General features: G+C 38.7%; 1 protein-coding gene across 1 annotated transcript in view; it reads right to left on the reverse strand.

Moving 5' to 3' along the window:
- Positions 1-26,512, reverse strand: part of RORB (RAR related orphan receptor B) — a 236,070-nt gene extending 209,558 nt beyond the window's left edge. The window contains exon 1 of the mRNA XM_055136616.1: positions 25,881-26,512. Coding sequence (XP_054992591.1) covers positions 25,881-25,887 — 7 coding nt within the window. The 5' untranslated portion in view covers positions 25,888-26,512. The remainder of the gene's footprint in view (positions 1-25,880) is intronic.
- Positions 26,513-27,118: the final 606 nt, after the last annotated feature.

Here is a 27,118-nt window from a genome sequence, read left to right on the forward strand (position 1 = left end):
ATTCAAAGTGCCAAAGCACTAATACAGCAGGTAGGGTGCTAGCCTTGCATTATTGTTTCTCTGGACTCTCTTTTAATTTTTTAAAACTCAAAATAGGAAGCTTTTTTTTCTGGGTTCAAATGTAAGTTTTTATTAATTTAATCGTTATTTTAATTTAATTACACAATCACAAGTTTGTTCATAACTGGGTTTCAGTTATATAATTTTCCAACACCCATCCCTTCACCAGTGTACATTTCCCACCACCAATGTCCTCAGTTTCCCTCCTGCTATTCTCCCCACTCCCTGAGTCTTTCAAACATTGCAGCTTTTATCTAAATAAAAGTTTTTCATTTAGAAATAGGTTCTGCCTGAGAAAGCAGGTTTTGGCCTGCTAATGAGGTGCTAACATCTGCACCACAACATCATCCATTTCTGCCAACTGACTCAGTTTATATTTAATTAGACCATAAGATGCTGGGCTGAGTATAGTACACATCACCGAAGTTTCATAATTGAGATCACCTGATGTCAATACCTGTCATTACTACAGAAAATGACATTGAAATTATGACTCCCCAGATAACGGGCCCTTAAAATGAAATGACTAATACATGACTGAAGACTATTTGTTTTCAGATTAAATGAAAAAAAATAATGGATATTGATTTGTTTATTTCTGCTGTGCCCAAGTATCGAAACCAGGGTCTCAGACCTGCAAAACAAGCGCTCTACCACTGAACTATAAGAGTTTGAGTTTAAACTACATCATTTTTAAGTTGTCTATTTTAAAGTAGAGGAAGATACAATTTTAAAGCTTTTATATGAAAAGCAAGTTTTAGTGGGAAGAAAAAGAAAGCTTCAATTATTTAAATATTTGGTAGAATCTTTAAAGCTTACATGTGAAAAAAGATACAATACTGCTGGCTCTTATTTAAAAAGAAACTGAGTTTCTTTATAAAACACCTGCACACAAACAGATCTACCTTCTATAGATAAAAACAGAACAAAACAAACAAAACCCCTGATGGATATAGTAATATTCTGCAAGATGGGATGTAGTGGAAAACATTGCTATTTATATCTGGCAAATGCTTTCTCTAAGCTCCTTCAGTAAGACCTTAAATAAAAATAAATAGATAAAGGGAAAACCATCAAGCTATCATAATGATCTTAAGCTTCTTCTCTTAATTACATGCAATGAGATATTCATAGTTCCTTGATTTCAAGTCATTGAAATATTAACATAGTTAATATTTTGAAATCAAGTTCTCTGGATATGTTAGGAACCATTAAATAAATGAGAGCCCTGGGGCCAGAGTGATGCTACAGAGGGTGGGGTGCTTGCCTTGCATGCAGTCAACCCAGGTTTGATCCATGGTCCTCCGGGATGGTCCCAAATGGTCCTCTGAGCACTGCCAGGAGTGATTCCTGAGTGCAGAGCCAGGAGTAATCACTGGGCATCACTGGGTGTGGTCCAAATAACAAAAACCAGACCAAAATAAGTGAGAGCACTTACTACAAGGCAGGTTTGGGGGGGGGCGACTGAAATGTCACGTAAGCCTATGACCTCCTTCCTGCAGCTTAACTCTTTTCTTTATCACCTGGTGATGCTGGGAGAGCTACTCCCGCAGGTGCTGCGGCACTGTGTGGTGCCAGGGAATGAATAAAAGGCATGTGTTTGAGTCCTGTGAGTCATCGCCGTGGCCTCTTTGCTTTTATTTCCACGTTTGTCTCTAATGATCTCTAAATATTAAGAACATTTCAAGAGGCAGTATACTGGTGATGGGTGTGGTGTTGGAATTAGGTGCATGAGAAATCATTATTAATAGCATTGACAACCACAGAATCTCAACAAAAATCTGAAACACAAGAACATTTAAATGCAAGAAGTAATGAATGAAAAGCACCCTATCCACTTACTATCTGTGCTAACTCTGTATGACTTTATTTTTCCAGAGAAAAAGAAGTTCTGCTTCACCCGTGAATTTTCAGAGCATTCCCTCTGCTGAGTTCTCCCCGGACCAGAGGCTCTCCCTTCTGTTGGGGCGAGTACTTACAGAGAAGGGGTTTGCAGGGTCCTGTTGTACTAGGTTTTAAATGTCTCGCTCCAGGGGCGGGAGCCTTAGTACAGCCAGAAGGGCTCTGGTCTTTCTCAGGGTGGACCTGGGTTCAGTCCCCCTGTACCCCACAGGACTATCTGAGCATCGAGAGGTGTGGCCCAAATACCACAAAAGATAATAAGGACAGAAAGGGCCGGCGAATAGAAGAGACACAGGGCAGTTGACTTGCATGTGGCTGAGTGGTTTGTTCCCGAGCACCCCACAGGGTTCCCTGGCGGGTGTGTCACAACTTCCCTCTGGCTGTTGCGGGCTTCTTTCCTGCTTCCTTTTTTTGGTTTCCACCTTTTGCTACAAACTTGGAGCCGGTCAGGGACTGCCCCTCTGTCTACGTGTCTCTGGGTGCCAGGGAGCTGTGCCACGTCCCCCACCAGTAGAGCAGATGCTCAGCCCTCCGAGCTCCACTCCCTGGGTCTGTATCACTATTCGGGGGCCAGATGGGGTGGCATGTGGGGCCACATATGGCAGTTTGAGGCTGTGCCTGCTCTGTGCTCACAGTATCAGTGACAGTGGGTACTGGTGAAGGTCCCCCAGCATCCATGGGGCCGGCATTCGCCCCAGCCTGGTGAGCTCTCTTCTCCTGCCCCTCTGTTCAACCTTCATTTTAGATGGGAATATTCTGGAATACTTTCAACAAGAGGTTATCAGGAGGAAATGAAGGAGTTGGAGTTTCAGAGCAAAATTAACAGTGGGTAGGGTGTTTGCCTTGCACACAGCCGACCCAGGTTCGATTCCTGCATCCCTCTTGGAGAGCCCGCAAGCCACCTAGAGTATGCTGCCCGTATGGCAGAGCCTGGCAAGCTACTCGTGGTGTATTTGATATGCCAAAAACAGTAACAATAAGTCTCATGATGTAGACGTTACTGGTGCCCTCTTGAGCAAATCGATGAACAACGGGATGACAGTTCTACAGTGCTAATTTATTTCAGGGTTTTTTTTAAGTTCAGATATAAAGCTCCTAACACACTCTTAGTATATTAAAACATAGTATACTATATTAACATTCATCTTAATATAGTGAAATTCTTAATTTGGCATTTCAGTTTCTCATTTCTGTCCTACCCAAGTAGATACTTTGCAATGAGAACTGCCTAGGAAGCTTACTGTATTTGGAAAAACTGTATTATTTCTTAATTTGGAAAGCGTTGCTATATGCATTCATTAGTCTGAGACTCCTTGAGCTTCAGATCTGTAATATAGAGATGTGTGTTTGTGATAGCAGAATCCTCTCAATGAGAAGCTAATACCAAAGTACCATGCTAATCAATTCATACTGTTACTTTATATAATCTAATCCTTAGAATGATCCCATTACACCAGTATTATTTATTTTCATTTTACAAAATATCTGAGGCTCAGAGAAGTAAGTGGCTTCCTCAAGCCCACACTGTAATAGTAAAGGCATAATTGGAACCCGAATATCTCATTTTAACGCCTGAGACTCTAAGTTTGTAGAAGGTCAAGGATAGTAGTATGTAATGTATGGCAAGAGAAAAGAAAATGCTTGTTTCTTCTTTTGCATGTTTTATTACTTGGGATAGTAGACACATACAATTTGTGCCTTATAATTCAGTTCCCAAACTTTTATTCACTTAATATTGTAGCTGAACTTGTCCTGTAATCCCTGCCAATACAATTCTACAGTCTCAAGGTTTAGTTCAAGTGACTATCCTTAAGTTTCTATCCTAGTCACTGTAATTCCAATTTTCTCATTTTAACTCAGCTTTAGCTTTCACAGGACCCCTTAAGCAATGGCATACTATGTTGTATTTTTAGTTAATTATTCATACAACAGTCCTATTAGTCCTATTCCGTTCTCAAGAAAAGTGGCAAAATTTTGTAAAGTTTAAGAACATATATTCTGGAGGTATCCTGTCTGGGTCTGAACCCAGTTTTTCCCTTTACCAGATATATGACTTTATATAGTTACTTAACTTTTCTGGATTACAGTCTCCTCACTTATCAGATGGACTAAATAACTATTTTGCCGCAAATTTTCCCTGAGGATTAACTAATTTGTTATTTGTTACAAATTAGATCCAAACATCGACATCGTTAAGTGCTAAATATATTAGCTTTTTATTTATTTATTTATTTGAGGGTACAGTTACAGATTCATACATTTTTGTGCTCATGTTTCCCTCATACGAAGTTCAAGAACCCATCCCTTCACCAGTGCCCATTCTCCACTACAAATAAACCCAGCATCCCTAACACCCTCCCCAATCCCATCTCCCGCCACCCAATATATTAGCTTTTTAATGAATACATTTTCCTTACTGGATCTCCTTTAGCAATTACATAATAATTAAGGAACATTAGACAGGCCAACTTTTTTCCCCTTATTTCAATGTGTTATCATTTGAAACTTAACATAAATTTTCATAAGACATTGTACTTATTTTATGCATAGAACACAATGATCTGTTTGTTTCATGTGAATCTTGTTAAAAAATATCTCAATACGTTTAACATTCACTACCATACATACGTTGCATTTGTAGTCCTTCCCTCTGTGATTAGAAGTTTTAAGATCTACTCTCCCAGCAACTCTTGAATACAAAACATAGTATCACTAGCTGTTATGCTGTAGGTTATTTCCCAGGACTTAATAATTTGTAAGTGGAAGTCAGTAGTATCTACTCACCCTTTACCCTCTCCTTCTGGCATTCACCAATTTGTTTTGTGTTTACAACTTATTTTAATTTGTTCTTTTAAGAATCCAATATAAGTGATATTATATAGTACTTGTTCCTTTCTAGCTGACTTATTTAACTTAGCGTACTGCCCTCAAGTTCTATTCGCGTTGCTACAACGGCAGATTTTCTTTATTTTTTAATGGTTTAAAAACATTCTATGATAGGGGACCACAGAAATGTTACAGCCAATAATGTGCTTGCCTTGCACAGCTGGCCCAGGTTCAATCCCTAGCATCTCTCAGGGCTCCCTGATTACCACCAGGAGTAATTTTTTGACTGCAGGACAGAAGTAACCCCGAGCACTGCTGAGTGTGGTCCCAAAATAAAAAAAAATTCCATGATAAATGTGATGCATCTTTTTCATTCACTCATTTATTGATTCATAGTTAGATTATTTCCCTGTTATTTTTATTATAAATATGCTGCAATAAACATAGGTATAAAGACTTTTCAAGATAGTGATTTCATTCCTTTCTATTAATTTTCAGAAGTAAAGTTGTTAGATCATATGATAGTAATATTTTTGGGGCTTGTTTTGTTTTATCAACCTCCTTACTATTTTACATAGTGGATAGATAAATTTATATTTTCACCAAAGTTTTTTTCAGCCCACAATACTTGTTATACTTGATCTCCTATAAAAATAGCCAGACTTGGGGCTGGACCAATAGTACAATGAGTAAGGCACTTGCACTACATGTGGCAAACCTGGGTTTGATCCCTGGCAACCCATATGGTCTCCAGTGCTCATCAGGAGTAACCCTGAGTTCATAGCCAGGACTAAGCCCTGAGTAACACGGGTGTCACACAAAAACCAAAAGAAAGAAGAAAAGAAAACGTCCATAATAATAATTGTGTGTAGTTTTCTCATTTTTGCTTCTCCTTGCATTTTTCTGAGCTGAATATTTATTAATATACTGGTTAATTAATACTTTTTAGTTACATAGTGGATGTATTTCCTCCTTCATAATTAATTTGAATTTTCAGCTACCAATTATGGATAGGTTATAGACTTTGATTTAGGAATTCAAAGTTTCTTGACCTCAGGGATTCAAAATATAAAGAAAATAAATGTATGCAAAACTGAAGTTGAATATTAATACCTCAATATGAGAGTGCGCATAAATAATATTCTTAAGACTCATTATATTGTGTTCAAGTTGCTTGATACTTTCAGGAAATAGGCCTCTGTGGGTAATATGTAAGCTCTGAAAGACTTACAATTCCTTTATTATTTTCATTTATATCACTGTCACTATCATCCTGTTGATCCTCGATTTGCTCGAACAGGCCCAGTAATGTTTCCATTTGTTTTAGCCTCTCTTTACTCATCCTTCCCGATGGTGCCGCATTGGAGGCTCCATCCTTCCCGATAGTGAGACCCATCATTTTTACTGTATTTGGCATATGAATACGCCACAGGGAGCTTGCCAGACTCTCCCATGTGGGCAGGAAAACTCTCAGTAGCTTGCCAGATTCTCCGAAAGGGAGAACTAGGCTATAAGACTGTATTTCAACATATTTTAAATATACAGTTACCTCTTTAGGTTATGCCCAGATTATGGGAATACTAAATCCATTAATATTTTGGTCCTGTCTTCAGGAACTTGACATTCCATATTAGGGTCATTGAACTACTATTTCCCAAATCTGTCATCACCTGGTTTTGTGACTGAACTTGAATTGGATCATTCATTTACTTATCAACTATGGATACTTTTATGCTGCAGTGACAGAGCAGAGTAGTCATGAGAGAGATCATGTCAGCCAAAAACTCTAAGATTATAACTATTTATTATGTTGAGAAAAATATACCTATATTTTTCTGCTATATCCATGATCTAGTAGAATGCACTAAATGACTCCTTTTTTGAGGAAGATATTGTTTGTCTCAGGGTTGCTTATTATAAGATTGGCAGTATCCAAAACGTTTATAGAGAAGTGGCACTTTAGAAACCTCGGTAAAATGAGTATTGATCATTGTTCAAAACCTCTTCAATGTGATTGTAGCCCACTGAAGAAAATCTACTACAGAACAAGCTTTTATTCTTGGTTCTTCTTGGGGTTTAGAAACAGTTACTAGGTACTCAACCTAATTCAGCTCCTAATTATAACTCCAGGATAATGGGGACTACCATAAAGGTAGTCCTGGGTCCTGATGCATTGAGAACTGCAAAAACAGACAGATTGTTCTATATTATATCACTGCAAAGAATGCAATTTCTGTGATATATTAAATTTTCTATTTTAAATAAAACTGATGGATTGCTCTTTAAATATATTAATGAAATATGACTCCAAACATTTTGATATGCACATCATACATTTGAAAAGAAACTGAATAATCAATTCTTTAAAAAATTGCATAATATATACTTTTCTTCTTAAATTAATACTTTTATCTCATACACCTAGTGAGAATGTTATTTAACATAAATTTTTTTCATTTGAAAACATGTTATCACCTGGTGAAACTTACAAAAAGTATGTGTTATTAATATGAGTGTATATGCTTATTTAATTAAACAATCTAAAGAGAAAAATGTTTTGACTATAAATATTTCTTCTTGATTGATTTATTTTTATCATTATAAGTATAAAATAAACTAAAATTGATAGAAAGTACAAATATCTTATGCATATTGTATTTTCTAAACATAAAAATAAATATAGGAAACCCATTTCTTAACAAGCCAGATGGGACTTTCCCCCCACTTCTAATTCATTTTGGTACTTAGCTTGTTTATTATTTACTACTAGAACATAATGGACTTTGCATTGCTTCTATTCTTATTTCTGGTTTTAGAAATCTAAGTGGTGGGGGAAAACCTAGTCATATAAACATGTAGCTAGAACTGGAATAAATTTTGTCATAGCAATTTAACATCTTCAAACACTTCTGAAAACACATACCCCAGTCAAATAACATTCTATCATCAGCAATTTGGGGGACCACTCCCAGCATCTCAGGGGACTCAGGGCCACTCCTGGAAAGGTGTTGCCATGCAGAGTAGAGCTGATGGTTTGGCTTGGGCCTGTTGGTGCTGAGGGACAACCAAGTCTACCCCTAGCAGTGACATGCCAGAGGCTGAGGTGCCAGGGGATCAAACTAAGGGCCTTATAAATGCCCTTAGAAAATGTGTTCTACCATTTGAACTACTTCTCTGGTCCTCATAAAAACTATTTCCAATGATCCATAACTATTTAATTAGGTTTTTTCTTCAATTTTTGTTAAAAGAAAAGAAATTGACACTAGTGAATCACCTGCTTTCTCAGCACCAAAATCAGTACTTAAAATGGTCCCTTGGTGCTAATGAAATGGAAAAGTTTCTATCTTGAGGGACCATTTGCCTAATATTTGCTATCATTTTTGTGGGGTGGAGGCTGGTTTAACATGAAAAGGGTGACAGAAAAAAAAAACAGCCTTTTCCCCTTCCTTCCAGAAAAATGCTTAAGAAAACTGGAAATCATGAAGTGATTATATTTAGAAAATATTTAAACAATCCTAAGGCAGAATGATTCTTTTGGGGGGAGTGACCCTTACATTGTAAAAATGTCATATTATTTCTGGTGCTTCTCTATTGGATACCAATAGCATCTCGCAACTGTGACGACCAAAAGTGCCCTGATATGTTGACAAATATCTCTCAAAAGATAAAATTGCTTGTTTGGAATGATGATACTCATACTAGAAATACACAATTTATCATCCTGTATAATATGAACCTGTATAATATGAATAGATTTCCTTAGCAGTAACTTCATTCTTGACTTTTGCCATTAATTGCAACAATCTTTGGGTGAATTAGGATTCCTCATCTATCTCAGACACAACCCTACTGACGGCAACTAATTCATCCTCAAATTTCTTATATTTTGAGACCTGAGTCTATCTATTGGTGTTCTTTAATGTCTTGGAGAACTACAATTCCCCACAGTTTTAGAGAAGATAAATACATAGTTAGTTGAACACAATTAAAATGAAAGCAAGTTGATTATTTTTCAGATGTGCTTTCTCTGAATTTGTTACCAACATTTAAAATGATATATTTCTCAGATCAAGACAAACCTTAGGGACATAAAAGACAGTATGAACCCATTCTAATAATAAACTAAAGAGGGTAAACTCTTCCCACTACAAGAAATGAAAGATTTAAAACAATATTGTTATTATTGTTATTCTTCTAATACAGATGGAATCCTGAATTCTATTCTTAGTTATGCATTCAACATTTATGATGGTGCCTGGCATTAAGAATAATGGTGGATCTTTGATAAAAGTATAGCAGTGAAGAATTGTATAAATATCAAATAGTATAGTAGTATCAATGAGCTGTTAAATTTTCATCTACCACAATCTGGCCTCAGACAAATGAAAGATCTAAGATACATAATGAAGAGTCATACTATATATAATCCAATAGTCACTCTGACACGTAAGACTAATCTGAAAATATATGTGGGCTATATTTAAAACAGACAAATGACATCTTAGTGCTTTAATCTGTTTTCTTCCTTTTCACTTTAGGCAATTAGATTGTGTATTGTATATCATTTTATATTCCAGTTTTTTTTTAAACGTATTGAGGATTGAAAATAGTGCAATCTCTTCATTTCCAGCAATGAAAAACTAATTATCAAATGTAGTAGGTCTGTCTCTCTTGTTTGGAAACTCTAACAACTATAGTGAGTTTTGTGTTGAATTATGGAATCTAATCAAGGTAAAGAAAAAATGAAGTGAAATTCATTAGTTATACAGTAGGGGGTAGGGGGTGGGGGTGGGGGCGGGGGGTATACTGGGGTTTCTGGTGGTGGAATATGGGCACTGGTGAAGGGATGGGTGTTTGAATATTGTATAACTGACATATAAACCTGCGAACTTTGTAACTTTCCACATGGTGATTTAATAAAAAGTTAAAAAAAAAAAGAAAAGAAAATAGTGCAATGTTCTATCTAGGTTCAGCTCATTTTTCGGTACCAGATAGTTCACCGAGAATTTCCTGGAGTCCGTAGACCACTACCAGATGTGTGCCTGGGGACCCCACCCCTCCAAGCATCATTCTGTGGCCCTGGTAGTTCCTGACCCCACAAAATCTGAGCGGCACTGTGTTCTCGCTTGCCTGTTTAGCTGAGAACTCCTGAGAGTAGCCACCAGGATCCTGAATACTGCTTAGGAGCCCCTCCTTTATAAAAGAAAAAGTAAATGTCTTTTAAATTTAGTGTAGTGAGAGATAACATCTTTCCCTGCTTACTGCTTTGTCCCTAAATTTGTTGGGTGTATATAAACAGTAATAGCAGGCAAATTTTTAAAAATATGCTATGAATACACAGTAAAATACTGAAGACATTCTGAATGAAAGTGTGCCCATAAAAGCATTCTAGCAAAGTTTCCTACATTACTGAAAGCGTGGCAGAGAGGCACAATAACTCTGCATGCATCTTTAGGTATACAATTTTGATATTCTAGTTTGTTTCCTTTGGAAAGATTATCTGGTAGTAAATTACTGAGCTTAAATTATAATCACTTCTAAGAGTTTAGCATCAGTGACTGTATAAATATAAACATTACTATAGATAATGAGGATGTCCAGTGGCTGCCAATGAACTGCAGAGAGATAAAAAAAGCTGAGGCTTTTTTTTTCTCTTTTAGTCATTGAGGCTGAGCTATTTTATCATCAAATGTTTACTAGTCATTAATATTTATTTCCCCCCACACAACAGTTATTTATGTTTTTTATTTGGATCTTTTTTTAAGGTTTTTAAACTGCATTATAAAGGACTGGAGATATAGGACAGTGGGTAGGGCATTTTCCTTGCATTCAGCAGACCCAGGTTCGATCCCTGACATCTCACATGGTCCCCCATACACCCTATGAGTGATCTCTGAGTGAAGAGTCCAAGTAAGTCATGAAAACCATTGGGTGTGACCTTAGAACCTATCCCTATACAACTGCATTTTTTAAAACAAATTTGATTAAAATAAATGGTTTAAAATGGATTTTATTAAACCAAAAAAGCACTGCTTATATATAGAGGTTTCCTTTCCCTCAGCTACTCAGGCACATCCCTGTTCATACCTTTCTTGCATATCTATTGAGTCTGCTCTGGGGATCATCCAGATGGTGTCTCCAGAAGCCTCTGGAAAATTCTAGAGTACTAAATATAGATCAGATCTAATCACAAAACATACCCCCTATTAAATGTATGTACAGACACAAGGCTGCATCTGTCAGCTTTTTTTCTATTTACTTAGTTCGTTTTGAAAAATTTGTCAATGTTTACCTTAAGAAGAGATAAAAACAATTGCAGATTTTGTGAGCATGAGAAATATACCTAAAAAAGAGCAAGTAAGAAAAGATCTTTTAGAGGAAGAAGGACAGAGAATCATCTGATATGTATCTGCATCTTTCCCAATGTGATAATGATAATATTGAGCACTTCAGATACTAAGTTTAGATGACAACTCAATGCAAATTCCGATGCAGCCTATTTCTTTCTTGTAGTATCTGTGGCCAAATTTAGTTGAGTTATTGGAGTCAGGACTATTAAATAATAATACAATTCGAGGCCTGGAAAGTAAATGACAGGGAAGAGTTGGTATTTCAAACAATGTTTATACAGCACAGCTTACACTAAAGAGGCCTGAAAAAAATCAATAGAAGTGGACTAATAAATGTGCTTCTAAAGAAATGTGAATGGAGTTCATTTGAAGGCATAAAAATTAATGATAGCTTTATGTAAGGAATATTATGTTTCAGTCAAATGCAAAACACGTTTAACTGCAATATTGCTTAGGAGGAGCAGAAGTCTGCATTTATTTAGAACAAATGTCAAATTTAATTTTTTCCTTTATATTGCTGGGCACAATTAGACATGGCACTTTCTTAATGTTGTCAAGGTTCTTTCCTTAAGATAATATTTTATGCTTGTACAGAACATAGAATTGTAAAGGAGGATAACAAGCCTTTGATTCTGATGGGACTATCAATCTCAGTCAGGCAAGACAAATTACAATTGGATAGCAAATGGTTAGTGATTGCTGATTCTTAGAAGACAACTTCTGTTTAGACAACAGATTTGTATGACTGCACTGTAGCACTGTCACACTGTTGTCCCGTTGTTCATCCATTTGCTCGAGTGGGCACCAGTAACGTCTTCATTGTGAGACTTGTTGTTACTGTTTTTGGCATATCGAATACACCACAGGTAGCTTGCCAGGCTCTGCCATGAGGGTAAGATACTCTTGGTAGCTTGTCAGGCTCTCCAAGAGGGATGGAGGAATTGAACCTGGGTCGGCTGTGTGCAAGGCAAACCCTAGCCTCTGTGCTATCACTCCAGTCTTGTATGACTGCATCCTATAAAATTGTTTGCTCCATTTAAATAGACACAGGGAGAATTTTGTGAAGAAAAAAATCTACATATAGACAAATTTACTAAAATTTTGAAATCTCTGTAAAAAGGAAAACTAAATTTATAAGTTAAATCTTAGAATTTTGGAGGGAATTATGGTAAAAATAAATTGTTATACATGCACATGTGTTATTATAGCTAGTGGATTGATCCTATTCATTACACAGGTTTTTCCATATTAATTATTTAAATTTCCCTTAGGATTGGTAAATGTTATTTTCATAAGCTTAGAAATGAAGACTGTAGAGTTTCATGGTTTGTCCAAAGGGATTGTGAGACTGAATGAAAAAAACGAAATAGTCTATGTTTTTATACACTCTTTATAAGAGCAAAGCATGCCTGAGAGTTTTTGTTAAAAGGTTTTCTCCTGGGCTGGAGTGATAGTACTGTGGGTAGGGCGTCTGCCTTGCACATGTCCCACCAGATTCAATCCCAGGCATCCCATATGGTCCCCCAAGCACCACCAGGAATAGTTCCTGAGTGCAGAGACAGGAGTCACCTGTGAGCATTGCTGGGTATAACCCAAAAAGCCCCACCCCCCAAAAAAAAGGGTTTTCTCTTTAGAATTAATACAGGGTATGTGTGGTAGTGTTGTATTCCCTAACATTAGCAAGTTTTGCTACCATTATTGACTAGTGATGTTGCTTTAGGGATAGGGGTAGAAAAAAACTTTAGAACTTAAAGAGGTAAAGCATAGAGCAATCAAAATAAAATTGGACAGTGAGTCAGAGGCTGTCAAAGAAGCCATAAATTTATGGCTTCAATCTTTTTTAAACAGATTATTACTTACAAGTCAATTGTATTATTACTTACAAGTCAATGTATTGGATCAGATCTTTCTAGGGCAGCTAGTGGTAAGTACCAGGAATCAAAACCAGGGCCTAGAGCATGCATAGGATGCACTAAAGCTTGGAATTATATGCAGTCCCTGAACCACATTTAAACCTAATTTTCTGTTGGAGTGGTCACAACTTTACCATATATAGTGTTAGTCATTATATTAAGACAAAGAAGTGTCTGTGTTTGGCTAAATCAGCACTCATGTCAACCGTTAGATTAGATAACCTTTCAAAAGTTATTATTGATGGGGCCGGAGCGATAGCACAGCGGGTAGGGCGTTTGCCTTGCACGCAGCCGACCCAGGTTCGATCCTCGGCATCCCATATGGTCCCCCAAGCACCGCCAGGAGTAATTCCTGAGTGCAAAGCCAGGAGTAACCCCTGAGCATCGCTGGGTGTGACCCAAAAAGCAAAAAAAAAACCAAAAAACAAAAAACAAAAAAACAAAAGTTATTATTGAGGTTTCAGTTGCATAAAATTGTAACCAATTTATTTCCTTACAAACTAACATTTTTTTCTAAGACAAATCACATCAATTTTAATTTATTCTGATGTAAATTACAGCCAGAATTGGCCTTCAATAACATTAGTAAACACAACAACAAAACAACAATTGAAAGCATATTAATGCTACCTTGTTATCATATTTATTTTTAATTTGTCTGAACTGCCTATGGAAAGATACTTCTAATATCATGTTACTTTGGTTATTTAAATATTTTAAATGGTAAGACCTAAAACATATATGCAAGAATAAATAGACTCAGAATTAAAACTTGTTTTAAAAACCATTGAAAGAAAAATCTCTGGAAAGCTCCAGGGGTCAGAGTTATCCAGAGGTGATCCCTAAATACAGAGGAGTAAACCATGATCACAACCGTGGTGTGGCCTCAAAGCAAAAGTAAATAAAAATAAGAAAGCATAAGCTTCAAATATTAGACTTAAATTTAATTTAACAGCAAATTGAGAATAGGTTAGGATCCTATACATTCCCATATGGAATTACATAAACTATTTTGTTAAAAATCAAAATGATTGCAAAAAAAGCACTGTACCTTAATGATGTGGTGTGTTTTTCCTAAATAAATGTTACTCTATTCATGCAGACTGTGTTGTATTTGCTCATATTGAACAACTGTGTAAATTGGGAGCAAGGTTTCTTCTCTTTTTTTAAAAAAAGTGTTTACTGTGTAAATTGGGAGCAAGGTTTCTTCTCTTTTTTTAAAAAAAGTGTTTAATTTCTTTGATATGTGCCAGACTCAACTTATGTGAAAATTAATAGGAAATGTTCAATGGAATAATTTTAATATTAAACCTAGAAATTATAATAATTTTCCATTAGTAGTTCAACAAATTTAAGTTCTTCAAAATTGATTTATTCAATTCTAGAATCTAGAAGCCAGCAGCTGCTGGGTGGTAAAATATGACTCAGATGTTCACTCCACTTTAAAACATTTACTAAAATTCTGGGGCCAGAGAAATCATACAGTGGTACAGCATTTGCCTTGCAAGCAACTGACCAGGTCCCCTTGGCACTGCCAGGAGTGACCACTGAGTGCAAAGGCAGGAGTAAGCCCTGAGCACAGCTGGATGTAGGCCCCAAACAAACAAAAAAGCAAGAATGAATGAAAGTAAGGAATGGAGAAAGAGAGAGAAAGAAAAGAAAGAAAGAAAGAAAGAAAGAAAGAAAGAAAGAAAGAAAGAAAGAAAGAAAGAAAGAAAGAGAAAGAAAGAAAGAAAGGAAAGAAGAAAGAGAGAGAGGAGAAAGGAAGGAAGGAAGGAAGGAAGGAAGGAAGGAAGGAAGGAAGGAAGGAAGGAAGGAAGGAAGGAGAAAGAGAGAGAGAGAGAAAGAGAAAGGAAGAAGAGAAAGAAGAAAGAAAGAAAGAAAGAAAGAAAGAAAGAAAGAAAGAAGAAGAAGGAAGGAAGGAAGGAAGGAAGGAAGGAAGGAAGGAAGAAGGAGGAAGGAAGGAAGGAGAGAAAGAAAGAGAAAGAGGAGAAAGAAAGAAGAAAGAAAGAAAGAAAGAAAGAAAGAATAGAGAGAAAGAAAGAGAGAGAAAGAAAGAAAGAGAGAAAGAAAGAAAGAGAGAGAAAGAAAGAAAGAAAGAAAGAAAGAAAGAAAGAAAGAAAGAAAGAAAGAAAGAAAGAAAGAAAGAAAGAAAGAAAGAAAGAAAGAAGAAGGAGAGAAAGAAAGAGAAAGAGAGAAAGAAGGAAGGAAGGAGAGAAAGAAAGAGAGAGAAAGAAGAAAGAAAGAAAGAAAGAAAGAAAGAAAGAAAGAAAGAAGAAGAAAAGAAAGAAAGAAAGAAAGAAAAGAAAGAAAGAAGGAGAGAAAGAAAAAGAAAGAGAAAGAGAGAAAGAAGGAAGGAAGGAGAGAAAGAAAGAGAGAGAAGAAAGAAAGAAAGAAAGAAAGAAGAAAGAAAGAAAGAAAGAAAGAAAGAAAGAAAGAAAGAAAGAAAGAAAGAAGGAGAGAAAGAAAAAGAAAGAGAAAGAGAGAAAGAAGGAAGGAGAGAAAGAAGAGAGAGAAAGAAAGAAAGAAGAAAGAGAGAGAAAGAAGAGAGAGAGAGAAAGAAAGAAAGAGAGAAAGAAGGAAAGAGAGAAGAAAGAGAGAAAGAAAGAAGGAAAGAGAGAAAGAAGGAAAGAAGGACGAGAGAAAGAAAGAAAGAAAGAAAAAAGAAGATACGTACTAAAATTTTGAGATTGAATATAATTTTTCATACTGATGTAGTAATGCAAAACCCAAATAATATTACTTCTGAGGTCCTTGTTTTGGACTGGTAAAATAATACATTTTAATTATAGTGTGATAGTTAACTAATTTAAATTATTTTCCTTACATTAATTAGGCAAATAAATATAACTAGTGTCTGATTTTCATATCCTTACTTAATTATAAGCAACAACATTGCCTGAATCTCATTGAATTGTCTTTGGAAACTGTTTTTAATGAAAAGATCAAAATGGTGGCTAATTGTTTCCTAAATAATAGGCTTATTTCCATAAAAACTAAAGTAAAAAAAAACTAGATTCAATACATATTCACTTCAAGTAAAACTACTGTCTATCAAAGTTCCAGTAGTCAGTATTTTGCCACTTAGATTGGCAAACTGGCAGACATAAAATGAAGTAGACGCATGTTTATTGTCTGTCACATAACCTATTAGCACCAAAGAAATTTCAGTAAGGGCAAATGGGTTATCCAGAAAACAGGTGTCTTACCAAGCAACTGCTCAATCAAGGTTTCTAAAAGTAGAGGGACTCTGTGAACTCTCACTTGCAAACTTTTAATATTTTAGAAAAACTCCAAGAAATGGGGCCATTCAGTCCTTTTTGAATTTTTCCAGTTTTAACAATTAAACAAACCATGTACAATTATCAGGCTTTGTTGCCAGGGCTGGAGAAGTAATATACCACTTGCCTTGCATGCACCAGACCCCGAATTTGATCCCTGGCACTACTTAAAGACTAACAAGCACCACTGAATGTGACCCAAACACCAAAACCCCAAAACAAAAACTAAAACAACAACACAAAAAGAATGTGTTGCAACAGAAAGCAACATTCCTTAATAAACAAATTATAATTAAAAATCTGCATTTGAGATTTTGTTTTTACAACACTGAAAATGCTGTGGTATTGCTCGCTATGTAGGTATTTGAATGAGGGTCCTGTGCTAACACAGAGGAAAAGGACCAAGAGTGACAATTGGCTGTTTGGAAGGCTCAAATGGTGACATTTACTTTTGTGCATTCTCTGGAGCCCAGTGCCTGGTTTCGGTTTTGTAGAGTGAGAAACTTGATCTCACTAGTGTTTCAGAGTGAATTGGATATTAGTCTCAGGATTCAAATTAATGAAACTTAGATGGGCTAATAGAAAAGACGAGAATCAGAATGCCAAATTTTCACTTTAAAATGACAAAGTTAACTGTGGATTGCACCTTGTGTATGTGTGTTGTGTGTGTGTGTGTGTTTGTGTGTGTGTGTGTGGCGGGCGTGGGGGCATATTTTTTCCCCTCATTTTTAACCTGGTCTGAATTTGAATCGTTTAAAGTGTTGGGATAAACATGGTCAATAGTTGTTCCTCTGATTCCCATTTTTATTACTATTTAAAAGTCTGTGGATCTTCTTTAAATATACTTCAGCTCATAGACTATAGACCAAACATGATGGCCACTCAATACCTATATTGCAAACCACAACACCCAAAAGGAGAGAGAGAGAAAAACGGAATGCCCTGCCACAGAGGTGGGGTGGGGAGAGGGGGATGGGGTGTGGGGGGTGGGAAGGATACTGCGATGGATCGTTGGTGGTGGAGAATGGGCACTGGTGGAGGGATGGGCACTCGATCATTGTATGACTAAAACATAAGCACAAAAGTTTATAAGTCTATAACTATACCTCATGGTGATTCATTAAAAAAATTAAAAAATAAAATAAAAATAAATATACTTCAGCTCAAAAGTCATCAAAACTATTATACATGTCCTGATTTGTATTATTTATTGACTATTAATATGGCCTTATTTTACACTTTAATTTTTGAATTTAGTCTTACATTAAGCTCTTAGAAGCCCTCAGACATTGCTGATATGTCTCATTAAATAAACTTTATTTTCTTGATTTCTAGCAATCTACAATAAACTTGTAGGATTTTACAACAGCACCGAATATTATTGTTTTGTATTTCAGTGTTGCTATACTCTGTCCAACATTACTCCCCCATTTTCCCACGGCACTTTCCTCCCCATAAGTCCTTGCACCCGGAACCCACCTTGAATTCAGATAATACATAATTCAATATTTTTTTCTGTTTTTTTCCTTTTTTTTTTTCTGGTATGGACTGGAACAATAGCACAGCAGGTAGGGCATTTGCCTTGCACACAGTCAACCTAGGTTTGATTCCTCTGTCCCTCTCGGAGAGCCCAGCAAGCTACTGAGAGTATCCTGCCCACACGGCAGGACCTGGCAAGCTACCCGTGGCGTATCTGCTATGCCCCAAACAGTAACACGTCTCACAATGGAGACGTTCCTGCGCCCGCTCGAGCAAACCAATGAACAACGGGACAGTGCTATAGACAGTGCTTCTGGTATAATTTTTTTTCACAACTTCTGCCCCACAATATCATTCTTTCCCTTCATTACCATTTCACTTCTATAGTCTAAGAATCACTTTACTTGTTGCAATTTGAAAATCAATTTTGGTAGTAAAGGTTTTATTTGAGCACAATACCATTATCTGTTGTAATAGTACTGTATCCGAATACACGGTTCCTCATCACCCCCTCCCACATTGCCATATTTCACGCAGTATCAACTATAAAAAGCAACTGTGATATACAATGCACATTCATTTAATCAACCTCAGTTACGGTGAACAAATTAAACAAAAGATGGACTTCTAGTCACACTTGGAGGACCATTTTAAATTTAACTTCCTCTGTAAAAGATGTTCTGATGCTCTGAGAATGTCCTCACTACTCATGGCTTTAACTTGACCATTCCTGTGTCAGGGAACCCTGACTATTCTCTTCTGTATCTTGATTTGAGTAGACGTATAAATGAACAATGATGTCACTTATATTCCTATTTATCTACATATGATTGTGTGTGGAGTTGAGACATTGCATGCTTGAAACTCTTATTATTAATAGTATTATAAATCATGGTGCCTAAAAACAGGGCAAAAACTTGGTTTCTTTCAGCTTTTTTTTTTAACATTTGACTTTATTATCCTCGTTTTCAAAAGCTTACTTTAATTTAAACTCCTAGGAAAAAGGTTTTGTCAGCAAGTCTGATGAGGTTTTCAGAAATAGGGAGAATCAAGCTTAGTTTCAAATAATGAGAGAGATTTGTTTGAAAACAATGTTTTAAAAATAGTCACAAAAATAGTCACAATGTTAAAATAAATCATATTCCGCAGTTTCTACTTTGCGATCAGTCATACTATTTATGGGATGCCCGATAATGGTTATTAATGCCAAGGTCTATTAATAAGGCTTTTTTTTTGCTATTTCATTTTAAAGAACAATTTTGTACTTAAATTTAGAGGATAATTTTTACATTTCTAAATCAACATAAAATATTGTATATTTCCCTTTGTCACATAATTACAACTTAATCCTAATGAAATTCAGGAAAATATCACGGTCTTTGAAGGAAGCTGCTTTCTTAGACAGAGATATGAAAATTTAAAACTATAATTTAAATTTAAATTATTACAATATTCATTGAAAAAAGCATTATAAGAAAATTTATGCAAGAGTATTCTTCATGCCTCCTTAATATTTTATATGCCCCAGGGTGCCAGGACATCAGGATCACATGACAGCGTAGTAAAAAGTGGCTTAGTGGCAAAAATCATTACTCGGTAAAAATATATTTGCTTTTTTTTTCTGATGATGATGTCTGTGATTCTTCTGAATTGGGGAGATATAATTCAGGGCCACAACATATAATTACTGGTTACACACAAAATGACATCAGCCAATATGCTAGTAGTTTTCGAAGTCAGTATTCCCAATTAGTAAAATCATGACTCTGCAGAGATGAGCATGCTTCATTCAAAGCAAATTCCTTTTACTTTTTTTCTAAAAGCATGCTTGAGAACAAGCTTTGGCTTTATATTTTGACCAAAGGTGACATGTTAATTTTGATAGAACACATTTAAGTCATGAATATGCCCCCTTAACTTTAAAACAAAGTTTAACAATAATTATAATAATTACCTCAATGTTATATTCTATTTTCTATATTTATAAAACAACCACTAAACAAGAGAAAGCACATGCTTTATTAAAGATAAAATACATCTCCTAAGTGTCATTTTTAGATATTTTAAGTGCTTGCTATCCGAAGTATTAAATATAGTAAAGATAAATAACATTGTTAACTCATCAGAAAAGCATTAGTCAATGTACACTTATTCTAGAGACAGACTTCAAATATGGATGGCTACATAGATATATTATTAAAAGTGAATGGAACAAACTGAAATTCTAAATAATTTGCAATGCACAATAATTTTATGACAGTGTGATGACAATATTTCCTTTCATAAGGATCCAGTCCCCCAATACCATTAGTTAACCACATGGTTATTATACTCAGCTTGATTCACTATAAATGCCGTTATAACACCTGTGGTTTCCCTCATTAAGAACTGAATGGATGGGGTCAAGGGTTGAAAGGGCAGCATATGCGCTATGAAAGAACTAGTTAACATAGCCTATTATATTGGTGCACTGGTAAATCTCATTTCTATTCATCAGATGATTAGTTCAATCAATATTTATTCCTCTATGCTCCCTTTGTCCTGTGCTACAAAGGAAACATCCTTCAAATTCATAGCATAAGCTTTGTTATCTATGAATTTGTTGCTTAATTTGAGAGGAATATTTTATTTATTTGGCAGTTCTAAGTTCTTTGATTCTCTTTCCCTCTAATTATCATTAGACAGTATAATGGGGTTTTGTGTAGATTATTTATAAATAGATGCTCTTGGCAGTTTATTTTTTTTATATGATTCATGTATGCCATGTACTCCTTTTTTTTTGAATGATCTCGGAAGTTGCTTCTTATTCTCTAAAACTGTTTGAATTTGGAAGTCTGGATTGTGAAAGCAAGGATAAGAACGATTTTCTCTCAAATATTCATTCTTCTTCTCTGAGTGGGTGGTTATAGGCACATACATATACATATTGTGTATCAGTGTGTATCAACAGACGCCTCCAAAGACTGCTATTATCTGCTAAGGATTCTGTTAAGTCAGAGATTCTATTCTAAGTAAGATAAATATTTGCAAGAAGCTGCAATTAGAAGATGATTACAAACTTACAGGAAAAATACTTTATTTGTAGAGTGCTCCTTTTATCAAAGGTCATCATTCATTACATTATAAAGACTTACTTCATTCATTTACTTAATTTTTATCCTTTACATAAATGATGGAGTAGTGAAGCCACATCTAGTAGCTTTTAAAAAGTCTAGCTACTCAGCACAATATGTATTTAACTTCTATATTTACTTTTCTATTTATTTTGACATCGCAATAAACATTAATGTCAGGTTAAAGGAATGGCAATATAACCTAATCTATAATTTTTGTTTTTGTGGCATAAAAAGAAGTTGTTCAGTATTGAGTAATTTTTTTCCTATTATTAAAATGACAAAAATATATAAGTTAATTAATCTTAATCATGATTAACTCTTGCATTAATTTATGTGATAATTAATCTTTGATATCTACCAATTCGCTAAAAATTGATTATCTTAATTTTGGAATTAATTCTCCCACTACATCATATATCCATCTGTTAAAACTATATTTCACTAGTATACAATGACACTCACTAGTGGTGATGTTTACTACTTGAAACTTCATTTTATTTACAAATCTGCAGAACACTTGCACTATAGTGAAAATTTTAACTTAATAGTTTATTAGAAAGTTTTCAACTATTAATCAGATGCACTGTTTTCTTTAAATTATGGACATTCATTACAGTGAAATAATATCTATATTTAATGTATTGTGATCCACAGTGCTATTTTGTAGGACTATTATAACAAAAAAGTATGGCGAACACATTACATTCCCAGAAAGTGGAAATGAATATATACAAAATATGAATTAATAGCTGAAGATAAGTTTTGCTTGTCTCTTTCTGTAAAAAATTATTCTGTATTGAATCCCTTAATATTAGTAATAATATTGTACACAGTTTCAAGGAGAAAAGTAAGTGGTGTCATACCATTCAAATAGAAAATTTCCACTTTCATGAAGATAAGATATGAAACTTCATATGTTCATATCATGTAAAATCTTGGATGGTATAAAATTATTTTGACTCTGAAACTCTTAAATTTAACATACAAGGACATATACACCTAGTAGTTGCTTTTAAGGCTTTCAATGCTTTAGTATTTAACACATTGTTAGCCAAGTAAATATATTTAATTTTTTGTATGTATGTTTAATTAAGAGTATAAAACATGCATGTTATTTATATTAAAGTTTCACATAAATCACTAAAAGACAAAAGTTGTCATCTTTTAGGTTTTATTTTAAGAAGTTAAATCTATATTCTTGTCAGTGGAAAATTTAGTACTTCTAATTTTTAAATATTTACTATTAAAGGAGTTTCAATCTGCATCCTCGTATTTGTGAGAACAGTTGTCCATTTTATCCTTTATATTTTTCATCTTATTTTCTTAATTTCGGACTAGCTAGGAATATATAAAAGTAAAATGTTTCAGTAGTACTAATATCTATACCAGAAGTCAGAATGTCACTACAATACTCTCTCACAATACTTACTACAAACTGAGTCAGTATTTTGGGGGAGGATAAAAGAGAAAACCCCAATATATTATCATCTTAGGAAATATTTCATTTTAATTATGTATTTTCAAAGTCTGAATGCTTATTTTTCTCAAAATAATTAATTGAGGATTATTTAATGAACAAATATTAATGCACTGCTGATAAGCATGTATTTCTAGATTTTGACTTTAACTTACGGAGGACAGAATATTGGTTAGAATATTTTAATTGAAATTTGTACAGGAAATTTGATCAAGAAACTGTTTAGGAAATCTGAAGCCTGAGGATATTCAAAATTCTAGACTTCTGAGAGCAAGTTACCTCCCCCCTATATTTAGCAAATAATAAAAGATAAATAAAGACCTGAAGATAAGATATGAAAACCAGGCTTTAGAAGAGCCAAGCCCCGTCCTTGTTTACAGCAAGCATAAACCAGATTTCTAATCCGCCTGAGCCACAATCACCTATTGATTGGGGCGACATCTGTGCCCCTGTTTTTGGAAGCAGGGTTTTCTGCAGAGGCTGAAAAAAATCAGACTATTTCGGTGCTCCTATGTAATAAACTGTGAACAGTTCTCTGAGAAAGGAGTCCGGGAACCAACACCTTGGCTCACTCGTTTCTCACCTAGGTACGGACCCAATTAAAAGTATTCTCTTTCGCTGTCAGAGTTATTCCTTCAACAGTGCAGTGTAGGAAGAAGCCTCTCTAGAACTCATGTGAAGGTCTGGAGGAGACAAAGGGTGACATGCTTTGTGTGCCACCAAATACAACCTCCTCTGCCCAGGATCAGTCCCACAGGAAGCTGCCACCTTGCTAGGATTCAGTTCAAATGTGAGGCAGGATGACATCAAAGATCAGAGCCTCCTCACCCCTTTCTCACCCCAGAGCTTCCAAGGGAATAGCGACTCTTAATACCTTATACCCGGTGGGGGCGAGATTGGGGTAGAGCTCTGCAAGGTTGGTCCAGACTTAGACCTAGACCAAGTTCATGCTTCAAGTGCCTTGATGCAGAATGTTTGCCAACTGCAAAGCGTGGAGGTCAGGAGCTGCATTGGCTACTGGGGCATTCTGTGTGTGTGCACGCGCATTTGTGCTTGTGTGTGTGTGTGTGTGTGTGTGTGTGTGTGTGTAGCATCCTGTAAAGCCAAGTTCAAAAAATGGGCCATCCTCTCAATTTACTCTGCTGAGTAGGTCAGGTACAATACAATGGATTTATCTCTACTTGTGTGTCCCAAGTTCATGTTCACATTCAGCCCCCAGTTCCTATAGGACATCAAAGTAGTCTGATCATTTCTCATTCCATCATTAAAGGACAGCAATGTGGCTGTGGAGTGAGGAGCTGGGCATATATTTGGAAGGAAATAAACGGACTCAAAGAAGGAAAAGCAAAGAATCAAGGAGGGGAGCCGAGTACTGAGAAAGATGCTTCACCTCCTCTCACCCCCTCCCGGCCCTGTTGAGTTTACTCTTCTCTAGCCTATCACATCTGGCAACCTGAAGCCTGGCTGCTCAAGTGAGAATTTATGAGCTCTCCTATGCAGACTGACATCGGCGGTGCCCTCTGCCAGGGGTGGCATCCTTTGACTGGGTTCTCAAAGTGCGCTTAATGCAAGCCCCTGGTACTCAGTTCTCCAGTTTGCCGGTTCATCAAAACAAGAGGGATGACACATCTCTCCCAGAAAACTGCTTCTTCAGGAGAAGCTGGATCAAGCTACAACCCACCTGGTCGCCTCTGTTTGATACCATCTAAAGAACTAGTGAGAGGCTCTCGTGCCACAATACCTGAAGCTGTGTGAGCAGGTGAGGTGGGTGGGCACACGTGGTTTCAGACCCTCGGAACACAAGAACCACAGCCAGAGGAGAAATGTTGGGAGGATAGAAGTGGCAGTTCCAGAGTGGATCATGGGAAACAGAAAGGCGTGGTGGTGAAATGGAAGAGAAAAGACGAAGTTTCTCTCACGTAAAGACTCTAAAGTGCAAGTGCCAATGACCAAAAGTATAGTTTCCTAAAAGAATTTGCGCAGCGACACATGTAACCAATCCCCCAAAGGAGGGGCACTTAACCTCTCATTCACTCCTAGCATGCATGTACCCAAGGCCATTCCACCCATCAGGTTGTCTCTTTCCCTTATTTCAGAGCCTTCCCTCCCACTCACCTCCCTGGAAATATTTTCACCTTTTTCTTCTACTCTCTCCTGCCACATCGTGATGCCTGATGTCCTAGAATCTGGGCTTGGGGCTCATGGGTGCAGAGGAAAATGCCCTCAGCCTTTTCCAGGGGGTTCTAGAGAAGTTTGGGGGCCTGACTGTCTGGCAGGAAATGCACGCAGCCTGGTGGCAGATAATGCATATTTGCAGACAGACCTCCCATTTTTTTCCCACCTAGTCCACCTGTCGCGGCTCCGGGACTAGCCAGTCCCCGACTGGCCTTTCCAACTTTCTATTGCCAGTATCCTTAGAGAGATGCTGGAAAGGGAAAAATTTCTGAGTCCCCGGCAAACAACGGGACAGCTAGAAAGAAAAAAAAAAAAAGAAAAACCCAGGGAAGTGGGGTTGGGGCCCGGAACTTGCCCATATCCCCATGCCGGTGGGCACCCATCCAACTCTTACAAATAAAAAGTGAAGTTGTGCAGGCGTGGAGCGCAGAAACCCGACGATCCTGGCGGCCGAGAGGAAAAGTACAAAACGACCCCCTAAAGCCACCCAGAACGGCCTTTCGGGCAGCTGGAGCAAGGTCCAGTCCCCTTGTCCCCCGCCCCCGCCCCGCGCCGCCCAGAGCCGCTAATCCCGCCCCGGGGGCTCAGCTTGAGCCGTCGCGGCGGGCAGCTGTCCGGCTGGACCATTCACTCTGCGACCCCTTCCGCGGAGGCCCTTTGATGAAAGACCCCTTCCCCGCAGCGGGTAGCCTCACTCTGCTCTGCTCCGAAACTTTCTCCGTAGAACTTTTCCCGGGAAGCGCTCGCCCCCGGCCGGGGCACTGAGTCCCGGAGACGCGCGCCGGGCATCGGGGCCGGCCGCCGCCAGCCGGCGCCTTCCAGGGGGGCCGGGGAAAGACCGTCCTGTCCCGACTCCTGCGGGGTCCTAGGGTGCCCCCAGACGACGTGTCCAGCTCCACGGTGCCCACCCGTTGCCCACCACTGCCACGCAGGGAGCGTCTCTGCTGAGGGCCGAGGAGCCCGGGGAGCGTGTGCGCCCCGCCTGGCCCTGGCGCTGGCACCCCCGTCTGCCTCCCGCTCCCCTGCACCCGGTGCCCCTCTCCGGGCCGACTGCTCCCGCGCCCCGAGCTCCATTTGAACACGGTGCCCCGCCACTCCGGCACAGGGACCCCGCCACTGCTGTCGCCCCCTCTGCCGACGCGCCCTCCCGCGTCGCTCCAGAACTCCAAGGAGGCACCAACACCGGGCACAACTTTCTAACGGGCGCCAAGGGCGTGTGCGGCGCGGTCCCGGGCGCCCACCTCCACCCCCGCGGGCGAGGGGCGCCCCCCGGCTGCTCGGGGTCCCGGAGCCCGCCTTACCTCGCATGGTGTGGCCGCTCCCGGGCGCCGCGTGCTCATGAAGCTGCCCGAACCCGAGCCCCGGTCCCGCTCAGCACCGGCGGAGGAGGAGGTGGGCGAAGCGCTGCTCCGCCGCGGAGACCATCCCTTAGGCGGGCGCCGTGCCTCGGGGGACGCCGCCGCCGCTCTGGGGTAGTTCTGGTGGCCGGTGGTCGCGACTGCTCTAATGTTTGTTTGTTTTCAGGAAGGTGGGAACTGAGCTGCCTGGCTGGTGCCGGGAATTTGTTTTGCTTTTTCTTTTTTTTCTTTTTTTCTTTTCCTTTCTCTCCAATGTGCTTGCTTTAAAAAAAAAAAAAAGGAAAAAAAATGCCACCGCCTCCGGCTCCGAAGATTTCTTTTGTGATCACTTGGACTGAGGAGGAGGAGGAGGAGGAAGGGCAGCCGCGGGAGGAGGAGTTGTTGGTGGTTTTGTTAGTTACAAAGAAGAGGGAGAAGCAGGAGCCAGGAGGGAACAGGGGAACGGGAAGAAAAGGAAGAAAGGCGGCGTGGCAGGCAGAGCATGTGCGCTCTCACATGACATCTGCGCCTGTGAGCGGGTCCGCGGTGTGAGTGTTCACTGTTCGTCCGGGAAGGACGGGAGCAGAGAAAGGGGGGATGGAGAGATGGAGAGATGGAGATGGAGAGGGCCGCCGAGAGCCGCTTATACGCCGCGGCGGGCGGGGCCGGCGCAAGGCCCCGCCTGCTGTCAGAGCCTCGGCCAATCAGCGCCCGGCAGCCCGCGGAGCGGCTGAGGGCGGGGGGCGGGGCCGGGCCCAGCGCCCAGGGGCGGGGATCGGGCGGGGAGGCCGGAGCCGCAGGGACCGAAGCTCGGCCTCTCGGTGCTTCTGGTCCGGGCCGCCGGGCAGAGCTGCAGGTGCCGTCCACGTCCACCCGGGAGGAGGGGGTGGTGCTAGCCCTGGAGGGAGCACGCGGGACGCCCGGGGTCCCGGTCTCAGACCCGTCCCGCCCAGCCCGCGACCCCGGGGCAGTTGGGAACCCACAGCCGCCAAGCGCTCCCGAATCCGCCGGGGCAAACTCCCACTGGAGTTTCCGTGGGGGGCACGTCGCGGTTTCGGGGGTGGGAGAATGCACGTCAACTTCCAGCACTTTGAGCACAGCCCAACACAGTCCCGTGCAAGTAGTCATGCTTTATTTTGCTTCTCCCCATTCCCCCCCCCCCCTTTTTGCATGCACCAGGCGCACTGTGGTCCCACACCACA

The sequence above is a fragment of the Sorex araneus genome, chromosome 1, assembly GCF_027595985.1.
Source record: "Sorex araneus isolate mSorAra2 chromosome 1, mSorAra2.pri, whole genome shotgun sequence".
NCBI classification, from domain to species: domain Eukaryota; kingdom Metazoa; phylum Chordata; class Mammalia; order Eulipotyphla; family Soricidae; genus Sorex; species Sorex araneus.